Source organism: Microplitis mediator, chromosome 6 (genome assembly GCF_029852145.1).
Source record: "Microplitis mediator isolate UGA2020A chromosome 6, iyMicMedi2.1, whole genome shotgun sequence".
NCBI lineage: Eukaryota > Metazoa > Arthropoda > Insecta > Hymenoptera > Braconidae > Microplitis > Microplitis mediator.
Window position 1 is genome coordinate 1,237,797 of NC_079974.1, and position 22,353 is coordinate 1,260,149.

Sequence of the window (22,353 nt, forward strand, 5' to 3'; positions counted from 1 at the left end):
GTTAATGTCTTGAGGCCGTAGAAATTTGAACTTAATCGGTAGGGTGCGTTCAGAGATATTTCAAAAATAAAATTTTTTCAAAAATGTTTTATTTGGATAACTTCCAATTTGCTCGATGGATTGATTCCAAAATCTAATCAGCTCTAAAACTCTATAAGCCGCGTCGAATGCCACCTCAACCATCAAAATCGGTTCATTCGTTCAAGAGAAACCGTTGACGAAAGAATTCAAAAAAAATTTTTTCCTTGGTTTTTTTGAAATTTCTCAGAAACGGCTAAATAAATCAATTTCAAAATTCGACCAGCTGTAGGACTTGATAAAACGCGTCGATTGCCACCTCAACCATCAAAATCGGTTAATTCGTTCGCGAGATATCCTGGAAGAAAGAAATGCTAAAAAATGTTTTTTTACAAAACAATGGCATACAAAAGTATTTGCGAGCTCGAAGAGCTCGAAAATATATTCACAATAATGTTTTCGAGCTAAGCGAGCTCGAAAACAGCGGGAAGTTTTGGGGCTGGCCCGCAGGGTCAACTGACAGACCGATTTTTTTTATTATTATTAAGTATGTGAGAGCAAGTGGGGTGACTTAATAAATTTTCCTGTCGAGGACTGAAAATTGAATTAATTTTTATTTGCTGACAAGAAAATTTCATTTTTTCATAATAGATTAAAAAAGTATCGACAATGGAATTAGAGATTGGAATAAACTAAAAACTACACAGCACGTCAATCAATAAAAATAAATGTGGGCACACCAGCTCACGCGATAGTTTGCAGAAAATTAGACTTGTTGATCAAGATAAGTTATTCTGCTAACAGTAGTCGCAATTCTCTCTCTGATTATCGACTTCTTCAGCTCGAGCTCTTGCGAACGTTTATAAGAATGCACTTCGACCCTTCTAATGATAAATTCAGTACCGAAAACGATGAGGGCCCAAACTGTAGACAGCGCAATCGCAATATAAGCCAAAGCAGAATCTTCAAGATCCAATTGATTATAATCTGTCAGCTTCTTAAGTCTTTCAATAATTTTTCTCTTGTTCATCAAAGTTTTATAAAGTTCGCGTTTTTCAAAATAATTTAAAAAGCCAGTTTCCATCAATTTTAGGGATATCTTAGTAACTCTTTTATTAAACGCCCAATTTCTGTCAGTCATAAACACGTTTAATTTATGAGCAAACGCTTTTGAAGAAATGTGAGCGTCAAAATCAATGTGTTCAAGTTCACTATAATCAATAATACAAGCAATGGAAGCATTTTTCCCAACGTTTTCTAGACAAGAAGAATCATAAACCATACTTAAGTGATGCACATATTTTTCAAAAGACTTGTCATCCCATAAATTAGTGCTCCTCAATTCACGGTCGATCTCCGATGAATAAAGAAAATAAATGTGGTAATTGTTTTCCCTCAAGTCCTTAAGGGTTTCAATATTTTTATGGCCTGGACGAGATAAAATAGAAGCTAGCTGCCCCTGGAGCGCTGGGTTGAAAATAAAAATAAACAGGGTCGCGCTTAGGAAAGTGATGCGCATCGTCAACTTGTCGATGTGGGTCATCGTCCCCATGTTTAATATCAGAGCCAAGAGATCTAAGACAGCTGCACCGAAATGGTACTTGTGGTTTAGCAGAATCATACCAAACGTAAATACCAAAATAACAGACAGCATTATTATATTTTGATGAGTGAAGAAATCAGCAGCTACTTGGCTGAAAGTCGGTATGGTGTTGTGCTTTTGAGTTATTATCACATAACCACCTTGCAGATAGGAAGGAATTATGTTCTTGTAGCTATCCGGCATCTCATTGATGTTTCGGTGATCGGTTACGAATAGGGTATCAAATGTTCTTCGAAATGGTACGTAATCAATAGGTGTAACATTAATTGCTGATAATATCACCTGATAAATTAATTCCGTTCTATTAAACGCTATATGATTGTACCACGATTGAAGTTTGTGGTTTTCTATATGTGCAGTTTTGTCAAACGCCACACTAGAACAAGTCTTTTCATCTGAAACAAAAACAAAAACAAACGTTTTATGAATTAGTCATACTAACCAATGGGATATAATCCCGTATGGAAAAACCATATACTGTCGATAATATATAAAAAAATATATGGTAAATAACTTAACATATATGGCGGCAAAATTATTAATATTGATTAATATATGATTTATCATATATAATAATTTATACGTTTAATATTATAATAATCCATTTCATTTATAATATATGTGATTATATACATGTGATATTGTATCAAAAATTATATGTCCGCTTTATATATTAATTTATAACGTAAAATATATGTTTCATCTTATAAATTAATTTATAATTTCAATATTATTATAATCCATGTAATTTGTAATATATGTAATTGTATACATACACGGAAAGAAAATTATGGGAAGTTTTCCTATGCATTATGGGAATGGTTCCCATAATGGTATGGGAATAGTACCTATACTACTATAGGAATGGTTCCCATATATTATGGGAACCATCCCCATAATAGTATGAGAATAGTTCCCATACCATTATGGGAATGGTTCCCATAATGATATAGAAATGGTTCCCATACCATTATGGGAATGGTTCCCATAATATTATAGGAATAGTTCCTATACCAATATAGGAACCACTCCCATAATGGTATGGGAATCATCCCCATACTATTATGGGAATGGTTCCTATATTGGTATAGGAACTATTCCTATAATATTATGGGAACTATTCCCATAATGTTATGGGAACCATCCCTATAATATCATAAAATTCTTTTTTTGCACAATAGTGTAGAAATTTCCCAAAATTTGAATTTTCTTAAATGTTTTGTGCTGACAAAAAATTCTTATTAAAAATTTTAATGTTTTTTTGCCAAATACGATTTTTTTTTTCAATTTTTGAATTTTTGTTTTTATGTTTAATAATATTTCTGTGTATTGTAGAAGTGATTACCACACTTCTTTAAATTAATTTTTTCATGATAATATGGGAACCATTCCCATAATATTATAGGAATAGTTCCTATAATAGTATGGGAACTATTCCCATAATATTATGGGAATGATTCCCATAATGGTATAGGAACCATTCCAATTGCATTATGGGAATCATTCCCATAATATTATGGGAATAGTTCCCATACTATTATAGGAACCATTCCCATAATATTATGGGAATGGTTCCTATAATTTATGGGAATGATTCCCATAATATTATAAAAAGTATTCCTATAAATTATAGGAACCATTCCTATAATTATAGGAACCATTCCTATAGTGTTATGGGTATCACTTCCATAATTATAGGAACTATTCCTATAATGATGGGAAACATTCCTATAATTATAGGAACCGCTCCCATAATTTATGGTCGTAATTCCTATGTTGGTATAGGAAAAAATTTCACAAAATTATGGGAACCGCTGCCATAATTTTCTTTCCGTGTATGATATTACATCTCAAAATATATTCTCGTTTTATACATAAACTTATATTTTCAAAATTATAATAATTTCGATATTATTATTCATAAATAATTTAAAAAATACACTCATACCAAAAATTAAAGGAACAAAAAAATTTTAGAAATTTTTTAGTGATTTTTGCAAGACTGCAACTTCATGAAAAATAATCGTATCGAGATTAAAAAAAAAGCATTTTATAGCTTGAAATCTCTAGTTTTATATTTGTGCAAATATATATAAATATATATTTATAAAAATATATATTTACATACATTTATACAAATATATGTGAACATATATTTATACAATTATATATTTACATGTATAAATATTATATGTGAGTCATATAATTAAATCATATATCTTATCATATAACTTAAGGTATAGTATAAAATATTATAAGCAATATTTATAAGTTAGCATGTAAAAAAAATATATTACCGATATATATGTTGCAAATAATAAAATCATATAATATTTCGGCAAAATTTTGTATATGGCTCCATATATGACTTCTTATAATTCCATATAATTTATCATATATTTTGAATTATACTGAAGCTCATATATTGCTTTTTCATACGGGATTCATCATCGTTCTATGATCAAGGAAATCAGTTGTAGAACGAATTCGTCGATTCAAACTTCTAACTATAATTATAAATTGTCTTACCGTTTACGAATGACATTCTGTAGAGTGTCCATGGATCAGGTGGTTTGTCCGGTGCGTTGACTTTCCTCCATGGTTTGGGTGCTTGATCTGCGTACGGATTAAATGTGTAGACGATCGTATCGTTGTTGAATCTGTTTGGACATGTGAAATATGATAACAGCACTTTGAAGTGCCACAGACATTTAAGTGTCGCCAATGCATCGCTGCACTGCTTTCCAATCGCGAAAACGACCCGCTCGCTGTTCCAAGGATCCCACTGGTCGATGTCGGTAAGAATATTTTCAAGTACATCGAGGGAATCAGCAGATAAAATATAGCTCGGATATGAATTGTGTCCAATAAATTTTTTCGTTTCTTCTGTATTAACGCTGACATCTGATAGAAATAAATTTTCATCAATTGCAAGAACAGATGAGTTTGTTTGTTCATTTTTCTTGATTTCGTAAATGATATCCGTCAAATTAGAACTGACTGCCACCGGGTTCATTCGATCAGGAAAACATAACTCCAGTAATTGTAACTGTATAATATGAATGAACAATCCATTAATTCATTGTTTTGATTTTATCAATACACTGAGAATAAAAAATCCTTTTATCATGAACATCTACTTGATACAAGAACATATATTCTTGATAATTTTCAAGAATATATAATTTTGTCTTAAGAATTCGTAGAATTAAAGGAAATAATTTTGATTTAATTCAAGTAAAGATATTCTTTTGCACTGTAAAAAATCCGGAGTGAATCCGGAGTGAATTGGGAGTGAAATAAAATCCGAATTCACTCCGGATTCACTCCGCCACTCGGAGTTCCGGAGTTTTAAAAAAATCACTCCGCATGCGGAGTGAATTGGGAGTTTTTTTTTAGTGGAGTGATTGCGGAGTGACGCGGATTTTATTTCACTCCCAATTCACTCCGGTCCGGAGTTTTAATACTTAAATAAATTTATATTAATTTATATGAAACTGCTAAACAATGTGTGTGTGTGTGTGTGTGTGTGTGTGTGTGTGTGTGTGTGTGTGTGTGTGTGTGTGTGTGTGTGCACGCGAGTGTGTGTGTGCACGCGAGTGTGTGTGTGCAGGTGTGTGCAGGTGTTTGTGTGCGTGTGTGCAGGTGTGTGCAGGTGTTTGTGTGCGTGTGTGCGAATGTGTGCATGTGTGAAAATTTGTGCGTGTGTGCAAATGTGTGCGTGTGTGAAAATGTGTGCGTGTGTGCAAATTTGTGTGTGTTTGAAAATGTGTGCGTGTGTGCAAATGTGTGCGTGTGTGCAAATTTTGGTTGTGTTTGAAAATGTGTGCGTGTGTGCAAATGTGTGTGTGTGTGCAAATTTTGGTTGTGTTTGAAAATGTGTGCGTGTGTGCAAAGGTGTTCGTGTATGCAAATTTGTGCGTGTGTGCAAATGTGTGTGTGTGCAAATGTGTGCGTGTGTGCAAATTTGTGCGTGTGTGAAAATATGTGCGTGTATGCAAATTTGTGCGTGTGTGCAAATGTGTGCGTGTGTGCAAATGTGTGTGTGTGCAAATGTGTGCGTGTGTGCAAATTTGTGCGTGTGTGAAAATATGTGCGTGTATGCAAATTTGTGCGTGTGTGCAAATGTGTGCGTGCGTGTGTGTGCGAGTGCGTGTGTGTGCGAGTGCGTGTGTGTGCCTAAATATGTATGCGTGTATGTGTGTGCATATCAGCTGATCAATAATGTAAGACGCGAATTTTTACTTCGATTTTATTATGTGGAATTATATTTTATTAATAATATTTACAAAACTCCGCTCCGGAGTGAATTTCACTCCGGAGGAATTAAATTGATAAAAAATTATCTACTCCGCGAAAACTCCCCTGCGGAGTGAATTTCACTCCGAGGGGAGTGAATAATTAATAATTCATTCACTCCGCATTCACTCCGGATTTAATTCGCATTCACTCCGCGAATTTTTTACGGTGTGTTTACTCATAATATAATATCAAATTCATATAATAACAAAAATAAATTTAATGCTCTTTTCTCCAAAAATTGATAATTAATAATAACAAAATAGTATTTCGAAAGAATCTCTTGAACTAAGAAATTCTTGTTTGGAAAATAGTATTTTTTCTCTCAGTGTAAAAATCATTCGAAAACGACTTACCGTGTGAACATGAGAAATTGAAGAATTATTTATAGCTGAAGAATCAGAAAACTTTATATCAACAGACACTGCGACCTCCGCAAATAATAAACACAAAACGATCGGCTCAATCGACTTCATAATAATTTTCCAAAGTTTCTAATATTAATAATTTTTTGTTTTTGATTTCTGTAACGATTTAGTACATTATTGTTTAAAATCAATAATTTGCTGCTCGTTAGATCAACGTGTCTGTTATCTTCGGCTTATTTGCTGTAACTAACGGAATATAACGAACATACTAGTAATATTCCCTTTTACGTGGCTGCAAAGGATACGTGTCCATCCGCGATTCGATTGTTACATGTATTGGCTTCTCCGCCAATGCATATACATTTTTATGCATTTGTAGTGAACTCTCTTTTCTAAACATGGTTACTTTTAAAAAAATCGATTTGAAAAAAAAAAATTTTACTGATCAATACTCGGTATGCAACTCAAATTTACGCAGATTATAAATAACTCTGACTAAAAACTTAAATGAAATTTGATTGAAACTCAACCGGATTTCTATCAGATTCAATTGAAAAAAAATGTTTATTATTTTCCGATTAACTATCAATCGAATTCATTCGACAATTTCCGATTAGAATTTTCCAATTGGATTCATTTAGAGTTTTTAGTCAAGGAATAACATAAATATTTTCTATCGAAGTTCAGATCACATCTGAACTTCAAAGAAATATTTTAATGATAGAATCGAGAGACATGAGGAGTTCGGAAATTTTGGGAAACAAAATTTTAGGGAAGGGTGGGGCAGAGCGGCCCCCCTAAGCCAATTATTATTTTTTATGGCTTTCAACCATAAGATCACTTTACTTTTGTCCTATTTCGAACAAATTTATGGACATTTTGCCAAAATTCTGAAAAAATTTTTTTTTTTTTGTGGGGCAGAGCGGCCCCTTTTCAAAAAGTGATAAAAAAAATTTTTTTTTCTTTTTTTTTTTTTTAAATTGTTTTCATTATTAAGAATGTATTTCTTTCTCTTGACAACTATTTTTGGTTTTATATTACTCGAAAAAAATTTTTTAAAGCGTAAAAAATCGTTCACTCTCGATTACCTTAATTACTAATTGTTATTTAATAAAAAAAAAATCAATTCTATAATTTTACTTTATTTCAAAAATTTATCAACAAAAAAAAAAATTTAATTTTTATAAATTTTTAGTGACCAAATTTGCCTCTCACATAGAGAAACGGCCGAAAAATATGAAAAAATAATTTTTTCGGAAGTTTCGGCTGGTCCATTTTGCCCCAGGTGTTATGCGTAGGGCTAGAAATGTGGAATTATAATAATTTTTTTTTAATTTGATGATAAAAATATGAAAAAATCACTTTTTCAAAATTTTGGGCTTGTCCATTTTGCCCCAAATGTCATGCGTAGGGGTAAAAATGCGCAAACATATCAGATTTATAGTAATTAGTCGAAAAAAAAAAAATTTTTTTTTCGGTCAAAATATCAGGGGGGCCGCTCTGCCCCACCCTCCCCTATATTTGAAATTGATCTTTAATTGTTTTTTATTACTTTATAAGTTATATTTATGAGTGCACGCAATACAATTATTGGATATCGTTATAAAGTATCTTAAAACTCGGCAATTAGAAATTTGAAAAATTTTTAATTTTACTAAAAATTGAATTATTGAAAACAACGCGGCACGTCAATCAATGAACATAAATGTGGGCACACCAGCTCACGCGATTGTTTGCAGAAAATTAGACTTGTTGATCAAGATAAGTTATTCTGCTAACGGTAGTCGCAATTCTCTCCCTGATTATCGACTTCTTCAGCTCGAGCTCTTGCGAACGATTATAAGAATGCAATTCGACACTTCTTATCATCAATTCAGTGCCGAAAACGATGAGGGCCCAGACTGTAGACAGCGCAATCGCAATATAAGCCAATGCAGAATCTTCAAGATCCAATTGATTATAATCTGCCAGCTTCTTAATTCGTTCAATAATTTTTCTCTTCTTCATCAAATTTATGTAAAGTTCGCGTTTTTCAAAATAATTTAAAAAGCCGGTTTCGACCAACTTCAGGGCTATCTTATTAACTTTTTTATTTAACGCCCAATTTCTATTTATTTACAAATAAACCAATAATAAGGTTAGAACAGTTGTACCGTGCTTGGGGAGCCGATATCAGTTGAGCACTACTGTTGAGTTCCCCCTCTACCATCAGTCCGGGTAGCGAACGCGCTCGCTTTATCGAAAATCCGCTCGCGTTCAACTCGCTATTATTTGACCTCAATCAAAAATTAATTTTTTTCAAAATAGCCAAGTTTTTCGCAATTAAATTCTAGATTTTTTAGAATAAGTGCGAGTGCTGTAGTAAATTTAGTTTCGGAGATATTGGCTTCCAAAGAAAAAGCGGTTTTTTGATTTTTAAAAATCAAATTTTTGAGACAAAAATTTTCAAAAATGTTAAAAATGTTACTTGTATTACCAGAAATATGTGGAAAAAAGAAAAAATGAAATCGGTTGATTTTTCAGCTTGCTAGCTCGATTTGTTTATAAAACTTCGATTGTTAATAACTAATAAACTATCAGTCTGACGGGGATTTACCCAAGAGCAAAATTGTAGATTGTATTAAGCTCTACAAATTTTATGTGAAAATTTAACCCGCCAGATTGATAGTTTCAGAGATATTCAATTTTTAATTTACGTTTTTTTTGTTTGCCTATTATTTATAAACAAATTGAGACCGCCATTAGATACTCGTTAGAATTTCATATTATCCTACTTGGTATCGAAATTTTAAGAAATTATAATTATTCGATCAATTTCCAGTTGGCACAGCCAAACTGGGTAAAATTGACTAATTTCTGTGGGCTACATATTGACCGTAAAAAGTGAAAATTTTTTTTTTCTATAACGGCAGCTAAAATTTTTTCTACTTACTTTGAGTATTGAAAAAAAAAAAATAAAAATTGAACAAATTTAAGTCACTGAAAATTTTGAATTTTTCCAAGTACTCCGTGTTTCTTTCTTGTCCCTAAAATAATCATTTGTGTTCAATATTTACGAATATTATTTCGACCTGGTTAACAATTTTAAATAATAATTCTGGAGTATGGGGACTACAGTTTAAGCTCTAGTTGTGATACAGGCATTAGACATAATCCTGTTCTGCAAAATATACTGATTCATATCGGCCGGGTATTCTGCTATTGTCTCATTGTTGCTGTGTAGGGATTAGGTTATCTGTAAAATCAAATAATTGACCGGACCATTTAGACACGCAGGCTTTCAATATTTAAGGTATTCGCAATTAACAAGAGCTCAAGACTTTCACTTTCAATCGGTTCTTGCAAGATAAGTTTTAAATCCGTTCCGTTTGAAAATACAATTTTAGGATCCTAAGATGTTCGTTGACGGCCCCCATGAAAAAAATTTATAAAAAAAATATATGATAAAATATAAAAAAAAAAAATATTTTTCATATAATAAAAATATATTAAAAATACATAAAAAATATATAAATATATATAAAATATGTATAAAAAATATATTTTAAATAGCTAACTTTTGGCCGATTTTCGTATATATTTTATATATATTAAAAATATATAAAAAATACATGTATAAAAATATATTTTTCTTATGTTTAAAAATATAAAAAAAAATATATTAGTAATATATTTTAAATATATAAAAAATATAATTATGAAAATATAAAAAAATTATATAAGAAATATATTATGAAGTTAATTAACAACATAGAAAAAGAAATATAAAAAGTTTATATAAAAAAAATATATTTTTTGTATATTTTGATGCATGCTTTTTTTATATATTCTAAGATATATTTAAAATATATAAAATATATACGAAAATCGACCAAAAGTTAGCAATTAAAAATATATTTTTTATACATATTTATTAGGGTGTCCGTTATTTACCAAATTAGATTTTTTTACTTGGGTATGATATAAATCATATATTTGTGATCCAAAAATAATAATAAAAAAATTAAAAAGTTTATTCTAATGCCGTTTAACCCTGCCTAAGTAATGATACATTCTCATTTCAGTACAATGAGAAAAATGTAATTACTTGCTTAAAAATGAGTGCACAGTAATGACTAATACATATTTTTGTAGGAAATTTCCCGCTCTTCAAAAAAGGTCTCTTATGTTTTTTTCGTGAATCCAACTGTTTAAGAGATATTGAAGGTCAAAGTTAGATTTGTTTAAAAAAATTTGCGGTTTTGTTTGAAATTTTATAACTCTCTAACACCTCGACATAAAATTAAGCGCTGTAAACTTTCTTGTAGGAAATTTATTGCTCTTCAAAAAAGGTATCCAACACTTTTTTCCCTAAATCCAACCATTTGAGTGATATCGAAGCTCAAAGTTGATAGAATTAAAAATGAATGTTTTTCGATTAAAATTCTATAACTCTCCAGCAAACGAATATTTACGTAGGCTTTTAACAGTTTTTCGTCGGAAATTTACCGCTCTACAAAAAAGGTCTCCGTAATTTTTTTGATAAACTCAACCGTTTAAGAAATATTTAAACTTTAAGTTGAAAGAAAAGTTTCACAAACCAACACAAAATTTTGCTCTGATGATATAAAAAATTTCTTTTTTTTCGAGCTTAAATGTCTCTTAAACGGTTGAGTTTATCGAAAAAATTATAGAGACCTTTTTTGTAGAGCGGTAAATTTCCGACAAAAAGCTGTTAAAAGTCTACGTAAATATTCGTTTGCTGGAGAGTTATAGAATCTTAATCGAAAAACATTCATTTTTAAATCTATCAACTTTGAGCTTCGATATCACTTAAATGGTTGGGTTTAGGGAAAAAGTGTTGGATACCTTCTTTGAAGAGCAATAAATTTCCTACAAAAAAGTTTACAGCGCTTAATTTATATCTAGGTGTTAGAGAGTTATAAAATTTCAAACAAAAACGCAAATTTTTTTAAACAAATCTAACTTTGACCTTCAATATCTCTTAAACAGTTGGATTCACGAAAAAAACATAAGAGACCTTTTTTGAAGAGCGGGAAATTTCCTACAAAAATATATATTAGTCATTACTGTGCACTCATTTTTAAGCAAGTAATTACATTTTTCTCATTGTACTGAAATGAGAATGTATCATTACTTAGGCAGGGTTAAACGGCATTAGAATAAATTTTTTTATTTTTTTTTATTATTTTTGGATCACAAATATATGATTTATATCATACCCAAGTAAAAAAATCTAATTTGGTAAATAACGGACACCCTAATATTCATATATTTTTTATGTATTTTTAATATATTTTTTTAATATGAAAAATATGTTTTTTTTATATTTAACATATATTTTTTTTCTTCTGCCTCTTCAGTCCCTTGAACATAATAAATGAATACAGTAGGCCTCGTTGTAAGACTAGCTCAGGGCTGAAGGGGAAAAATTTTTCAGAATTAAGACACCCCCACTATTGTGCTTAGTCGTACTTATCGTTAGTCTTATAGCGAGGTTTCGGCGCAAAACTTTTATTGAGTTGTTGGTGGGGGAAGCGTTCCGAGCGAGTTTTCACAAATTGAGGGCAAGAGTCTTATAACGAGGTTTTCCTGTAGTTAATAGAAAAAAAAATTTTTATTTTTATTTCATCTAATTGCGTTTGCACACAAAAGAAAGTAAGCAAAAATTACAACGAACATGGAAGTAAGAGAACAGTAACAAATTACTGAGTTTTCGTATCTTTCACTTCATATGTTTTTTATTGATGAAAAAATCCCGGCGATTGCTGGACTTAAATCTGGATCATTTCGATTATAAGTTCTCTCTACGATCCACTGCGCTGGCCCACAGATATGATCTCGCCTGAATAAACAGTGTATTTACCAAGACAAAAACTTAAACTTTCGTAAAAAATCATGTATAATTTTACTATGTAGTAAATCGTATAAAATTATATAAAATATTACAAAATTTTATATATAATGTCCTTAAACTTTATGAGATTTCATAAAGAACTTTTTTCCTGCGCTTGCAGCCAACAAGATCTAAGGTAGAGTGGGGATAAAGGAACGATTTCGAATGGATAGACCTGAAAAAATGAAACCTCATTAACCCTTCAATGTTCTGGAAGCGCAATGAATCTCAATGTGAGCGAAACGGGGAGAGCGCCAATCAGAACGCAGTATTCCCGCATGGAAAAGCTATATATTGTTAAAAGTATATAAAAAAATATATGGTAAATATGTGATGAATATATAGCGGCAAAAATATCTATATTGAAAAATATATTTTTTTTACATATATTGGATTATATATTTATCATAATATATTTACTTGTATATAATGTTTTGTATTTTCCTATATATATTATCTCATATAATGCTCAATATATTCTTATCATATATGGATAGTATATATATATAATTTATAAATATAATATAATAAACTTGATATATATATCCATATATTTTGACTCATATAATTAGTGGAATATGGTCTCTATATAATTGATTATATATGAAAGAATTTATATGATTAAATATATGGTTCGCGGTATATTGGAATTATATTTTTCCAGTATATTAAAACTTATATTTTTCGCAATATATTGAAAATTTTATTTTTTCAATATACTTTTTCAATTTCTACACAATTCCACAAAAAAAGTCAAATTTATTATTTTTTCTCCTTCTTTTTATTGACCTTATATTTACTGGCAATAACCTAAGAAAAGTAAAAAAAGTGCCATATATTTTACAATATATTGGAAACCATATATTTCGCAATATATTGGAAAACATATATAAAAAATATAAAAAATACTATATATTAATTAATATACTACTTTCAATATAATATGTCAATATAATAAAGATATATTAAAATATATATGTAAAACATACATAAAAAGTCATATATTGATAAATATATTGATAAATATATTGATAATATATTCTAGCAATATATTTTTTTTCAATATATTATCATACATTAATACGGCAAAAATATAAATATTATTTTATATATTGTACAATATATCACATTATAATATTCATATATTCTATCATATATGTTTTCACATATAAAGTTTTTTCATGCGGGTTTACTTGTGTATGTGAGTTATGATTGTGTTAGTCTAACCGTAAGGTTCCCTCTCTCTGTGATTTAGTTCGGCGCACGTGTCAAGCCAGTGCCGTAGCTAACTTATTTATAATATACATGACAACTTTTCTGTCCCCCTTCGCTGGTTATACAAACTACGGCACTGGCGTCCATCGCCTAAGCGCTCTCTACTCTTCCAGCTTTTAAATCAAAATTGTGGTGGGGTTTCAAGGCCGAAAATTATAGGGTTGGGGGTACGGCCCAATTTTTCCCGACTTTTCCTAAACACGCACCGAATTCTCCAGTCAGTAACTCAGTGTCTTGCATGAGTAACAGTCTGAGTCTAAGTTTTACCTTACTCATCACCCAACGTTACAAATATACAAGTGAAAATGAATTTTCCACCTGTTGAAATTGAGTCCATGTTCCGTGACGTTAACGAGGAATTCGAGGCAGAATTTTACACATCTTCACCGGAAAGTATGCGATCGGATGTGTCAGAAAAATTAAGTTCTTCTTCATCGAAACAAGAACACGTGGAAACACAAGGTAATTAAACATTTATAAATGCAATTTATTGCTACACTTATTTTTTTAATTACTTTTTTAATGTTAACATCGTAAATTTTAGTGAAAATTTCTTTACGTGTATTGCGGTAGTCTATAGTTCTAATTAATATAATATAGTTCAAGTGTTATTTGTAGAGTATTTTTTAAAAAAAGTATGGGAAACGTTCTAGAAGATATTTTTAATTTTTTTTTTTTTTGATTCGTTCAACAAGAAAATTTTATAAATTTTTTAGTGATTTTTGGAAAGCTGTATTTTCGTGAAAAATGATCGTATTGGAATAATAAAAAAAGCAAATTGAAGCTTGGAATCTCTAGTTTAAAGATCTTCCAGCAAAATAATTTTCTGAGCCATGGTTTTTGCGGAATCATAAGAAATAAGTCGAGACAAAATGTTTCTAAATTTTTTAGTATTGTTTTTTAGGTCAACGGGGCCGGGAAAATTTTTTTTTAAAAAACTAAATCATGGCTCGTTTAAGAAATTTATTCAGCTACAATTTGCTTTTTTCGTTTCTCTGTATGACAATTTGCTGCAGAGATATCAGCCTTCACATGAAATTTTTCGGATTTTCTTTCGTTTTTTCATTAGTTATTTAGTAAATGTAAGGTAAAGAGAAAAAAAAAAATTGTTCCGAAAAACGAAATAAAACAAGAATTTTTTTACATTTTTTTTTTTTTTTCGTTTTACGGAAAATTTTTTTTTTTTTTCTTTACCTTACATTTACTAAATAATTAATGCAAAAACGAAAGTAAATCCGAAAAAAATACATTTTTTCATTTTGGTAATGATTACACTAATTAAGGAACAAAACTTGTTCTTTAATTGTTTTGTAAAACTTTGAGCAATCGGCCTGGACAAACGGTTCAATGGATCAATCTGAAAATTTCCAGGGTTTTTGAGAGTACATTAAGCTGTAAAATTATCTGGCAACATTAAACTTTCCATCAATATTTGCAAAGTAGCGATGAGTTGACTAAAGAGCCAGAAAATGGCCATTTTTGTGGGTTTTTTAAATTGATATTGAGGATAAAAAAATTTTTTATTTTTTTTTAAATTGAAAATGGAGCTTATAGGCAATTTATTCAAGTTTTCCAAACTGCCCTTTAAATTACTGTGTGACCATTAGTTGCTGAGATATCGATAATCCAATACAAAAGGATCCTTTTTTATTTGAAGGCTGATATCTCAGCAGCAAATTGTTGTACAGAGAAACAAAAAAAAGCAAAGTGTAGCTGAATAAATTTCTTAAACAAGCCAAGAATTGGTTTTTTCTAAAAAAAATTTTCCCGGCCCCGTTGATCTAAAAAACAAAACTAAAAAATTTTGTCTCGACCTATTTCTTATGATTCCGCAAAAACCGTGGCTAAGAAAATTTTTTTGCTGGGAGATCTTCAAACTAGATATTTTAAGCTTCAATTTGCTTTTTTGATTTTTTCGATACGATCATTTTTCACAAAAATACAGCCTTCCAAAAATCACTAAAAAATTTATAAAATTTTCTTGTTCCTTTAATTTTGTGGATAAGTGTAGGTATTTAGTATTCATCATGTAATTGAGTATGACAATATTCTTATTTTCTTTTACAGGTAAAAATAAAAGAACTATATTTACTGCGGATCAATTAGTTTTTCTGGAACGTTCGTTTGCAGAGAATCAGTATCCAACTTGTGAAACACTAGCTGGGATCGCAGCTGAATTGGAGCTTAAAAAAAAACAGGTAAGACAATTTTTCTGTTTTTGTGTTTACTTATTAGCGAAATCTTCGTTATGTGCGTTAACCCTTTGTCGGTCGCGTAATGACCGAAGTGTACACTTATCCAAAAAATTAAAGGGACAAGAAAATTTTATAAATTTTTTAGTGATTTTTGGAAGGCTGTATTTTCGTGAAAAATGATCGTATCGAAAAAATTAAAAAAGCAAATTGAAGCTTGAAATCTCTAATTCAAAGATCTTCCAGCAAAATATTTTTTTGAGACACGGTTTTTGCAGAATCATAAGAAAAAGGTCGAGACAAAATTTTTCTAAATTTTTTGGTTTTGTTTTTTTAATCTACGGGGTCGGGAAAAATTTTTTCAAAAAAACGAATTCATGGCTCGTTTAGGAAATTTATTCAGCTACAATTTGATTCTTTTTTGTTTCTCTGTTCAACAATTTGCTGCTGAGATATCAGCCTTCAAATGAAAAAGGATCCTTTTGTCTTTGATTATTGATATCTCAGCAAATAATGGTCACACAGTAATTCAAAGGGCAGTTTAATAAACTTAAATAAATTCCCTACAAGCTTCATTTTCGATTTTTTGGAAAAAAAAATTTTTTTCATCCTTGAGATCCATTTGAAAAACCCACAAAAAATGGCCACTTTCTGGTTTTTTAGTCAACTCATCGCTACTCTGCAAATATTGATAAAAAAAATAATGTTGCCAGGTAATTTTACAGCTTAATGTACCCCCAAAAACCCTGGAAATTTTCAGATTGATCCATTGAACCGTTTGTCCGGACCGATTGCTCAAAGTTTTACAAAACAATTAAAGGAACAAGTTTTGTTCCTTAATTAGTGTAATCATTACCAAAATGAAAAAATTAATTTTTTTTTATTTTCTTTCATTTTTGCCTTAGTTATTCAGTAAATGTAAGGTAAAGAGGAAAAAAAAAATTTTTTTTCCTAAAAACGAAAAAAAAATAACCCCCCGAATAAAACATAAAAAAAAAACATGTAAAAAAATTCTTGTTTGGTCTCGTTTTTTGGAAAATTTTTTTTTTTCTTCTTTACCTTTCATGTACTGAATAACTAACGCAAAAATGAAAGAAAATAAAAAAAAAAATTAATTTTTTCATTTTGGTAATGATTACACACATTAAGGCACAAAACTTGTTCCTTTAATTGTTTTGTAAAACTTTGAGCAATCGGTCCGGACAAACGGTTCAATGGATCAATCTGAAAATTTCCAGGGTTTTTGGGGGTACATTAAGCTGTAAAATTATCTGGCAACATTAAACTTTCCATCAATATTTGCAAAGTAGCGATGAGTTGACTAAAGAGCCAGAAAATGGCCATTTTTGTGGGTTTTTTAAATTGATATTGAGGATAAAAAAATTTTTTATTTTTTTTTAAATTGAAAATGGAGCTTATAGGCAATTTATTCAAGTTTTCCAAACTGCCCTTTAAATTACTGTGCGACCATTAGTTGCTGAGATATCAATAATCAAAGACAAAAGGATCCTTTTTCATTTGAAGGCTGATATCTCAGCAGCAAATTGTCGTACAGAAAAACAAAAAAAAACAAATTGTAGCTGAATAAATTTCCTAAACGAGCCATGAATTCGTTTTTTTGAAAAAATTTTTCCCGGCCCCGTAGACTTAAAAAACAAAACCAAACAATTTAGAAAAATTTTGTCTCGACCTTTTTCTTATGATTCTGTAAAAACCGCGTCTCAAAAAAATATTTTGCTGGAAGATCTTTGAATTAGAGATTTCAAGCTTCAATTTGCTTTTTTAATTTTGTCGATACGATCATTTTTCACGAAAATACAGCCTTCCAAAAATCACTAAAAAATTTATAAACTTTTCTTGTTCCTTTAATTTTTTGGATAAGTGTATATGGTGGAGTCGATTATACAAATAGGGACTACGCAGCGCGAGGATGCCTAAAAGGGCGAGGTATCGGCCTTCCGTCAAACGGAGGTGGGCCTAACAACCCAGTTACATTAATTAATTTTATAAATAGCAAATTTTCGGACATTAACTATTGTAAAACAATACACATTAAGGTGAAATTTCAAAATTATATATATCATAATTATTTTACAGGTAGTAATTTGGTTTCAAAATCGTCGAGCGAAGAACAAAAAATCAAAGAAGAAACATGACGTTTCCCGAGTCGAAATATTAAAACCCCATCTGAGCCTTGTAGCGCCTGAACATTTTGATGTGGGTATTCGCCGCCTCGATTTTAAAACCTTTTCCAACCTAACTCGCCTGAATTCGGGGAGGGAGGAGTGAACCAGGGTTTAGTTTGAAGTTTACAACTATGTTTCAACCTAGTACGCCTTAAATAAGGTCGAAAAAGAATGAACCGGGGTTTAATTTGAGATTCAAGACTCTACTGCAACCTACACTAGTCGAACCTGTAAATTTTTGTTTAGGATGAAAAGGGGATTAAAACTTAGAAATTCTTTTTCTTATAGTAAGGTAAAAGACCCAGTTATTGACCCTGGCCCAGTTTCTGACTTTTTTAACTTTTTTATTATTTACTTAAAAAACTATAACTTTAAAAAGAAAATCAATTTTTTCTTAATTTATTGTAATTTATTCTGAACCTAATTAATGGCAATTTAAAAAACATAGAAAGTATTAACTGAATAAAAACAAATGTTTTAGCCATAAGCGGCTGAGACAGCCATTTTTGAAGTAGAGTCTAAACAGTTTACGTTAGGAGGTACGATGATTGAATCTGTGCACTAATTATTATGTAAGTAAAAAAATTTAACAAACTTACAAAAACAATTTTACAAATTATAAACTAGTCGATAGAATTATTGTTTTTCTCATTAAATGAAATTTTACATTAATTATTATAGTATAACCCCAACCGGAACTCTAAAAAGGTCAGAAACTGGACCTTTTACCTTATTGATAAGAAACTAATATTTTTAAAATATACAAGAAATTAATAAATAAAAAATACAAAAATAAAAGTCCATTAAATAGAAAGTACATAAAAAATTTTATTTTCCAAGTCAAAAATGTTAATTGGCTTGATTACACTGATATTGTGATAAAGTATATGTAGAAATGTTAGTAACGGTAGTAAAGTTATAGTAATAATAATTATTATTATAATTTATTTATTTCCATAACTGAAAAAAACTTAATTTATAAAATAAAATTCAAAATTCAAGTGTTCATTAATTATAATAAATAATTGTAATTGTATAATAATTGTTGTTATAATAAATTTATTATCATGAATGAAAAAAAACTTATTTTATAAAATAAAATTTAAAATTTAAGTGTTCAGCAATTAACGAACTCATATGATGTAATTATATTTTTTAATACGTAATATAAATAAATATAAACAAATAAAAAAAAATATCATATATAATTAATAATTATATATTTAAATACGTAAACGTGGTTGAATAAGTCATAATTAATTTAGTTATGATAATAATTTTATTTGTTCGTTGTCAATAATAAATACTAGCGCCATCCCTAAAAAAAATTATTTAAGTCCTTACGGAAAAAAAATCTCAGATAGTACTCATCCCTGATTAAAAAATCTGTCTATCGGTTGACCCTGCGGGCCAGCCCCAAAACTTCCCGCTGTTTTCGAGCTCCTCGAGCTCGAAAACATTGTTGTGGATACATTTTCGAGCTCTTCGAGCTCGAAAATACTTAAGTGTGCCATTGTTTTAAAAAAAAACCGATTTTAGCATTTCTTTCTCCCACGATATCTCAGGAATGAATTGACCGATTTTGATGGTTGCGGCGGCAATCGGCGTATTTTATTGAGTTCTAGAGCTGATAAAATTTTGAAATTGTTTGGTTCAGTTGTTTCGAAGATATTCGCAAAAAACTGTTTTTTACCATTTCTTTCTCCCGCGATAACTCTCGAACGAATTATCTAATTTTGATGATTGAGGCGACAATCGACGTGTTTTATTGAGTTCTAGAGCTGATTAGATTTTGGAGTTGATCGTATAAGTCGTTTCTGAGGAATCAATAAAAAACTAAAATAAAAAAAAATTTTTAATTCTTATTCTTTGTATAACTTGTAAACTACATGACCGATTTACCCCAAAATCTAATCAAGACTAAGTTTTGGTGAGCTCTTTCGATCGCCACCAAGTACGTTCAAATCGGTTCATCCGTTCCAAAGATATCGTCGGACAAAAAAAAGTTCACACACACACACACACACACACACACACACACACACACACACACACACACACACACACACACACACACACACGGACGTCCACCCGGGAATAGTCAGAATAGTTTCCTAGGACCTCAAAACGTCGACATCTGATGAAAACTCGATTTTCGAAAATCGGACCGAAACCAATAACTTCCCTTTTTTGAAAATTTGCAATTTTCTTAGCGGGAAGTTAAAAAAGTGATTTAAAACGATTTGTAATGTTAAATGCCCATAAGAAAAGGGATTCAAAAGTATTCAAGGTATTCAAAAGCATTAAAAAGTATTTAAAATTTTTTATTTCGAATCGTTTTAAATCGCTTTTTTTAATCAGGGATTGCTATCTTACATAGAACTCTCTACTATGTTACACAGTAACCAGCAATATCTTGACATAGACGCAGGCGCTATCTGCAGATAGCAGTGGGTAATATGTTTAAAAAGTAACCTTTGCTATCTGACATACGACTGGTTGCTATGTACATAGATTTGGGCAATATGTAAGAGTGTAATATGTAGGATAGTAGTGAGCAACATCCGACATAGCGCTGAAAACAATGTAGAGAGTAGCCAGATCTACGTAGATAGGACCCACTGCTATCTCAATTTTTTTTTTCTACAGATGGCCCGGACTACTATATGGCATGGTAGCCAGTTCTATTTATTTTTTTCCGTGTATGTTTCAGTATTTCATAAGATATTACATGACATGGAAATGCTCATTCAAACTTATAAATTCTACTGATTAAAAAAAAAAATTGTATTATTGAGGTTCTATAAGTATTATATTGTACCAAATTTCTCTAAGAATCTCATTGAAAATATTTTTGGATTGAACCTTTATAAACTTATAAAAACAAAAGTTCGTACTCAATCTCATAAATCTCCAACCGTATCAACTTATAAAATCTTGTAATTTCTTAAATCTTAATCAATCTCATAGAAAAAATGCTGGTAATTTCTGACACAAAAGTAATTTTGGTAACAACTGATAAATTCTTATAAAAATCTGTATAAGAAAATTTTTTTGTTCTTAAGGACATATTTTAAACTTATAAATTCTGATATGAAATTTTCATAATTTTATAAGAATTTATCAGAACTTTTCCACAGGGTCATTGTTTAAAAATTTGTTATAAACAAATAGACAAATTGAATATTTTTGAAAAATTTTTTTTTGTCATTTTGTTGTCTTAGTAAAATAATGATAAAAAAAAAAAATTTGTTCTTAAAAAATTTTTTTATTCTTATAATTGTTTTTTTCATTTATCTACCATTTACATTATTTATTAGGAAATACTTTTTTTTTTTTAAATCATCATTTACATTTCTCAACATAATTACGGAAAAATTTTTTTTTTGATACGGTCTTTGACATTCAAGACGATCTTTTAAACAATTTATTGATTTATATAAAAAAAATTTTACATTCTCGATATCTATTTTTGTTCAATTTTTATAAACATTTGTTTACAAAAAAAATGTATTACTTGAATTCTAAAATAATTACACTGAAAAAAAAGTATAAGTCCCACGCTTATAAATTTAAGTGATATCGCAATACTTGGTATTGCGAATATACTTATACCAAATATAAGTCCCAACGCAATATTTTTAAGCGTATGACTTAAATTCGTTTAAGTCATACGCTTAAACCGAGTTTTAGCGCCACCGCAAAACTTATATAAGCACTACACTCAAATCCTTACACTCATAAATTGACAGAATTAGAAAAGAAAGGTTATGGAAATAAATATTGCTATATTTATTTAAAAATGAAATTTATTTAAAAATTAATAAATAATTAATAATAATTATAATTATAATATAAGTCGCAGAGTATTAACCCTAGATGTGACAAGGTATATTAATACTCATATAATTAGTTTTTAAAATATTTAAAGATGAAATAATAATTTTAATAATGGTTAAATCGTACAATTATAAATGATTTATCAGAATCAGAATCAGAAAGGAATCCATAAATGATTATTTTTAATTCCAATCATGTAATTAATCTTTTGAATGGTCTTAAAAACGATGTATAGGTTAAAGCAGGTTAAAGGTATAATATAAACTCGGGGAAAAAAGATGCGACATACGCGCTGAGTCTTACTTTTCTTACTATACTTTCTGGACTTGCTATAGTATCGTACGGAAAATATCAAGGTTACTAGAATTTCTAGAGTTACTATTCTAGTAACCTTGGAAAATATAAGTCACTCACTTAAACAGAGTATTGCGATAATACTTAAACTTTTTATATTATATCCGCAATACCAATTCATTAAAAAAGAGTATACCAATAGGACTTAAACTTTTTTTTCAGTGTATATATCTTTTAAACTATTGAAGTTACGGCTTTTATAATTCAAGACAATTTTGTAGAGTAATTATTGGACTACTCAAAAATAATTGTTTCATATTTTTGATTCCATTTGTCTATCATTTTTTTTTATTTATTTAAATTATTACACGGTTAAGGGTAT

The 22,353-nt window shown here is 29.8% G+C and overlaps 2 protein-coding genes across 3 annotated transcripts in view; one reads left to right on the forward strand and one right to left on the reverse strand.

The window, feature by feature from the left end:
* The window catches only part of LOC130669490 (dynein axonemal heavy chain 10-like), a 166,672-nt gene that overhangs the window by 117,012 nt on the left and 27,307 nt on the right, over window positions 1–22,353 (forward strand). The gene's annotated exons all lie outside the window — the stretch shown is intronic.
* LOC130669492 (uncharacterized) lies at window positions 577–6,513 on the reverse strand. The gene is made up of 3 exons (XM_057472434.1): window positions 6,277–6,513; window positions 4,151–4,670; window positions 577–2,016 (listed from the first exon to the last, which is right to left on the reverse strand). The coding sequence occupies exons 1-3, from the start codon at window positions 6,394–6,396 to the stop codon at window positions 785–787; spliced, it is 1,872 nt and encodes a 623-aa protein (XP_057328417.1). The 5' UTR covers window positions 6,397–6,513; the 3' UTR covers window positions 577–784.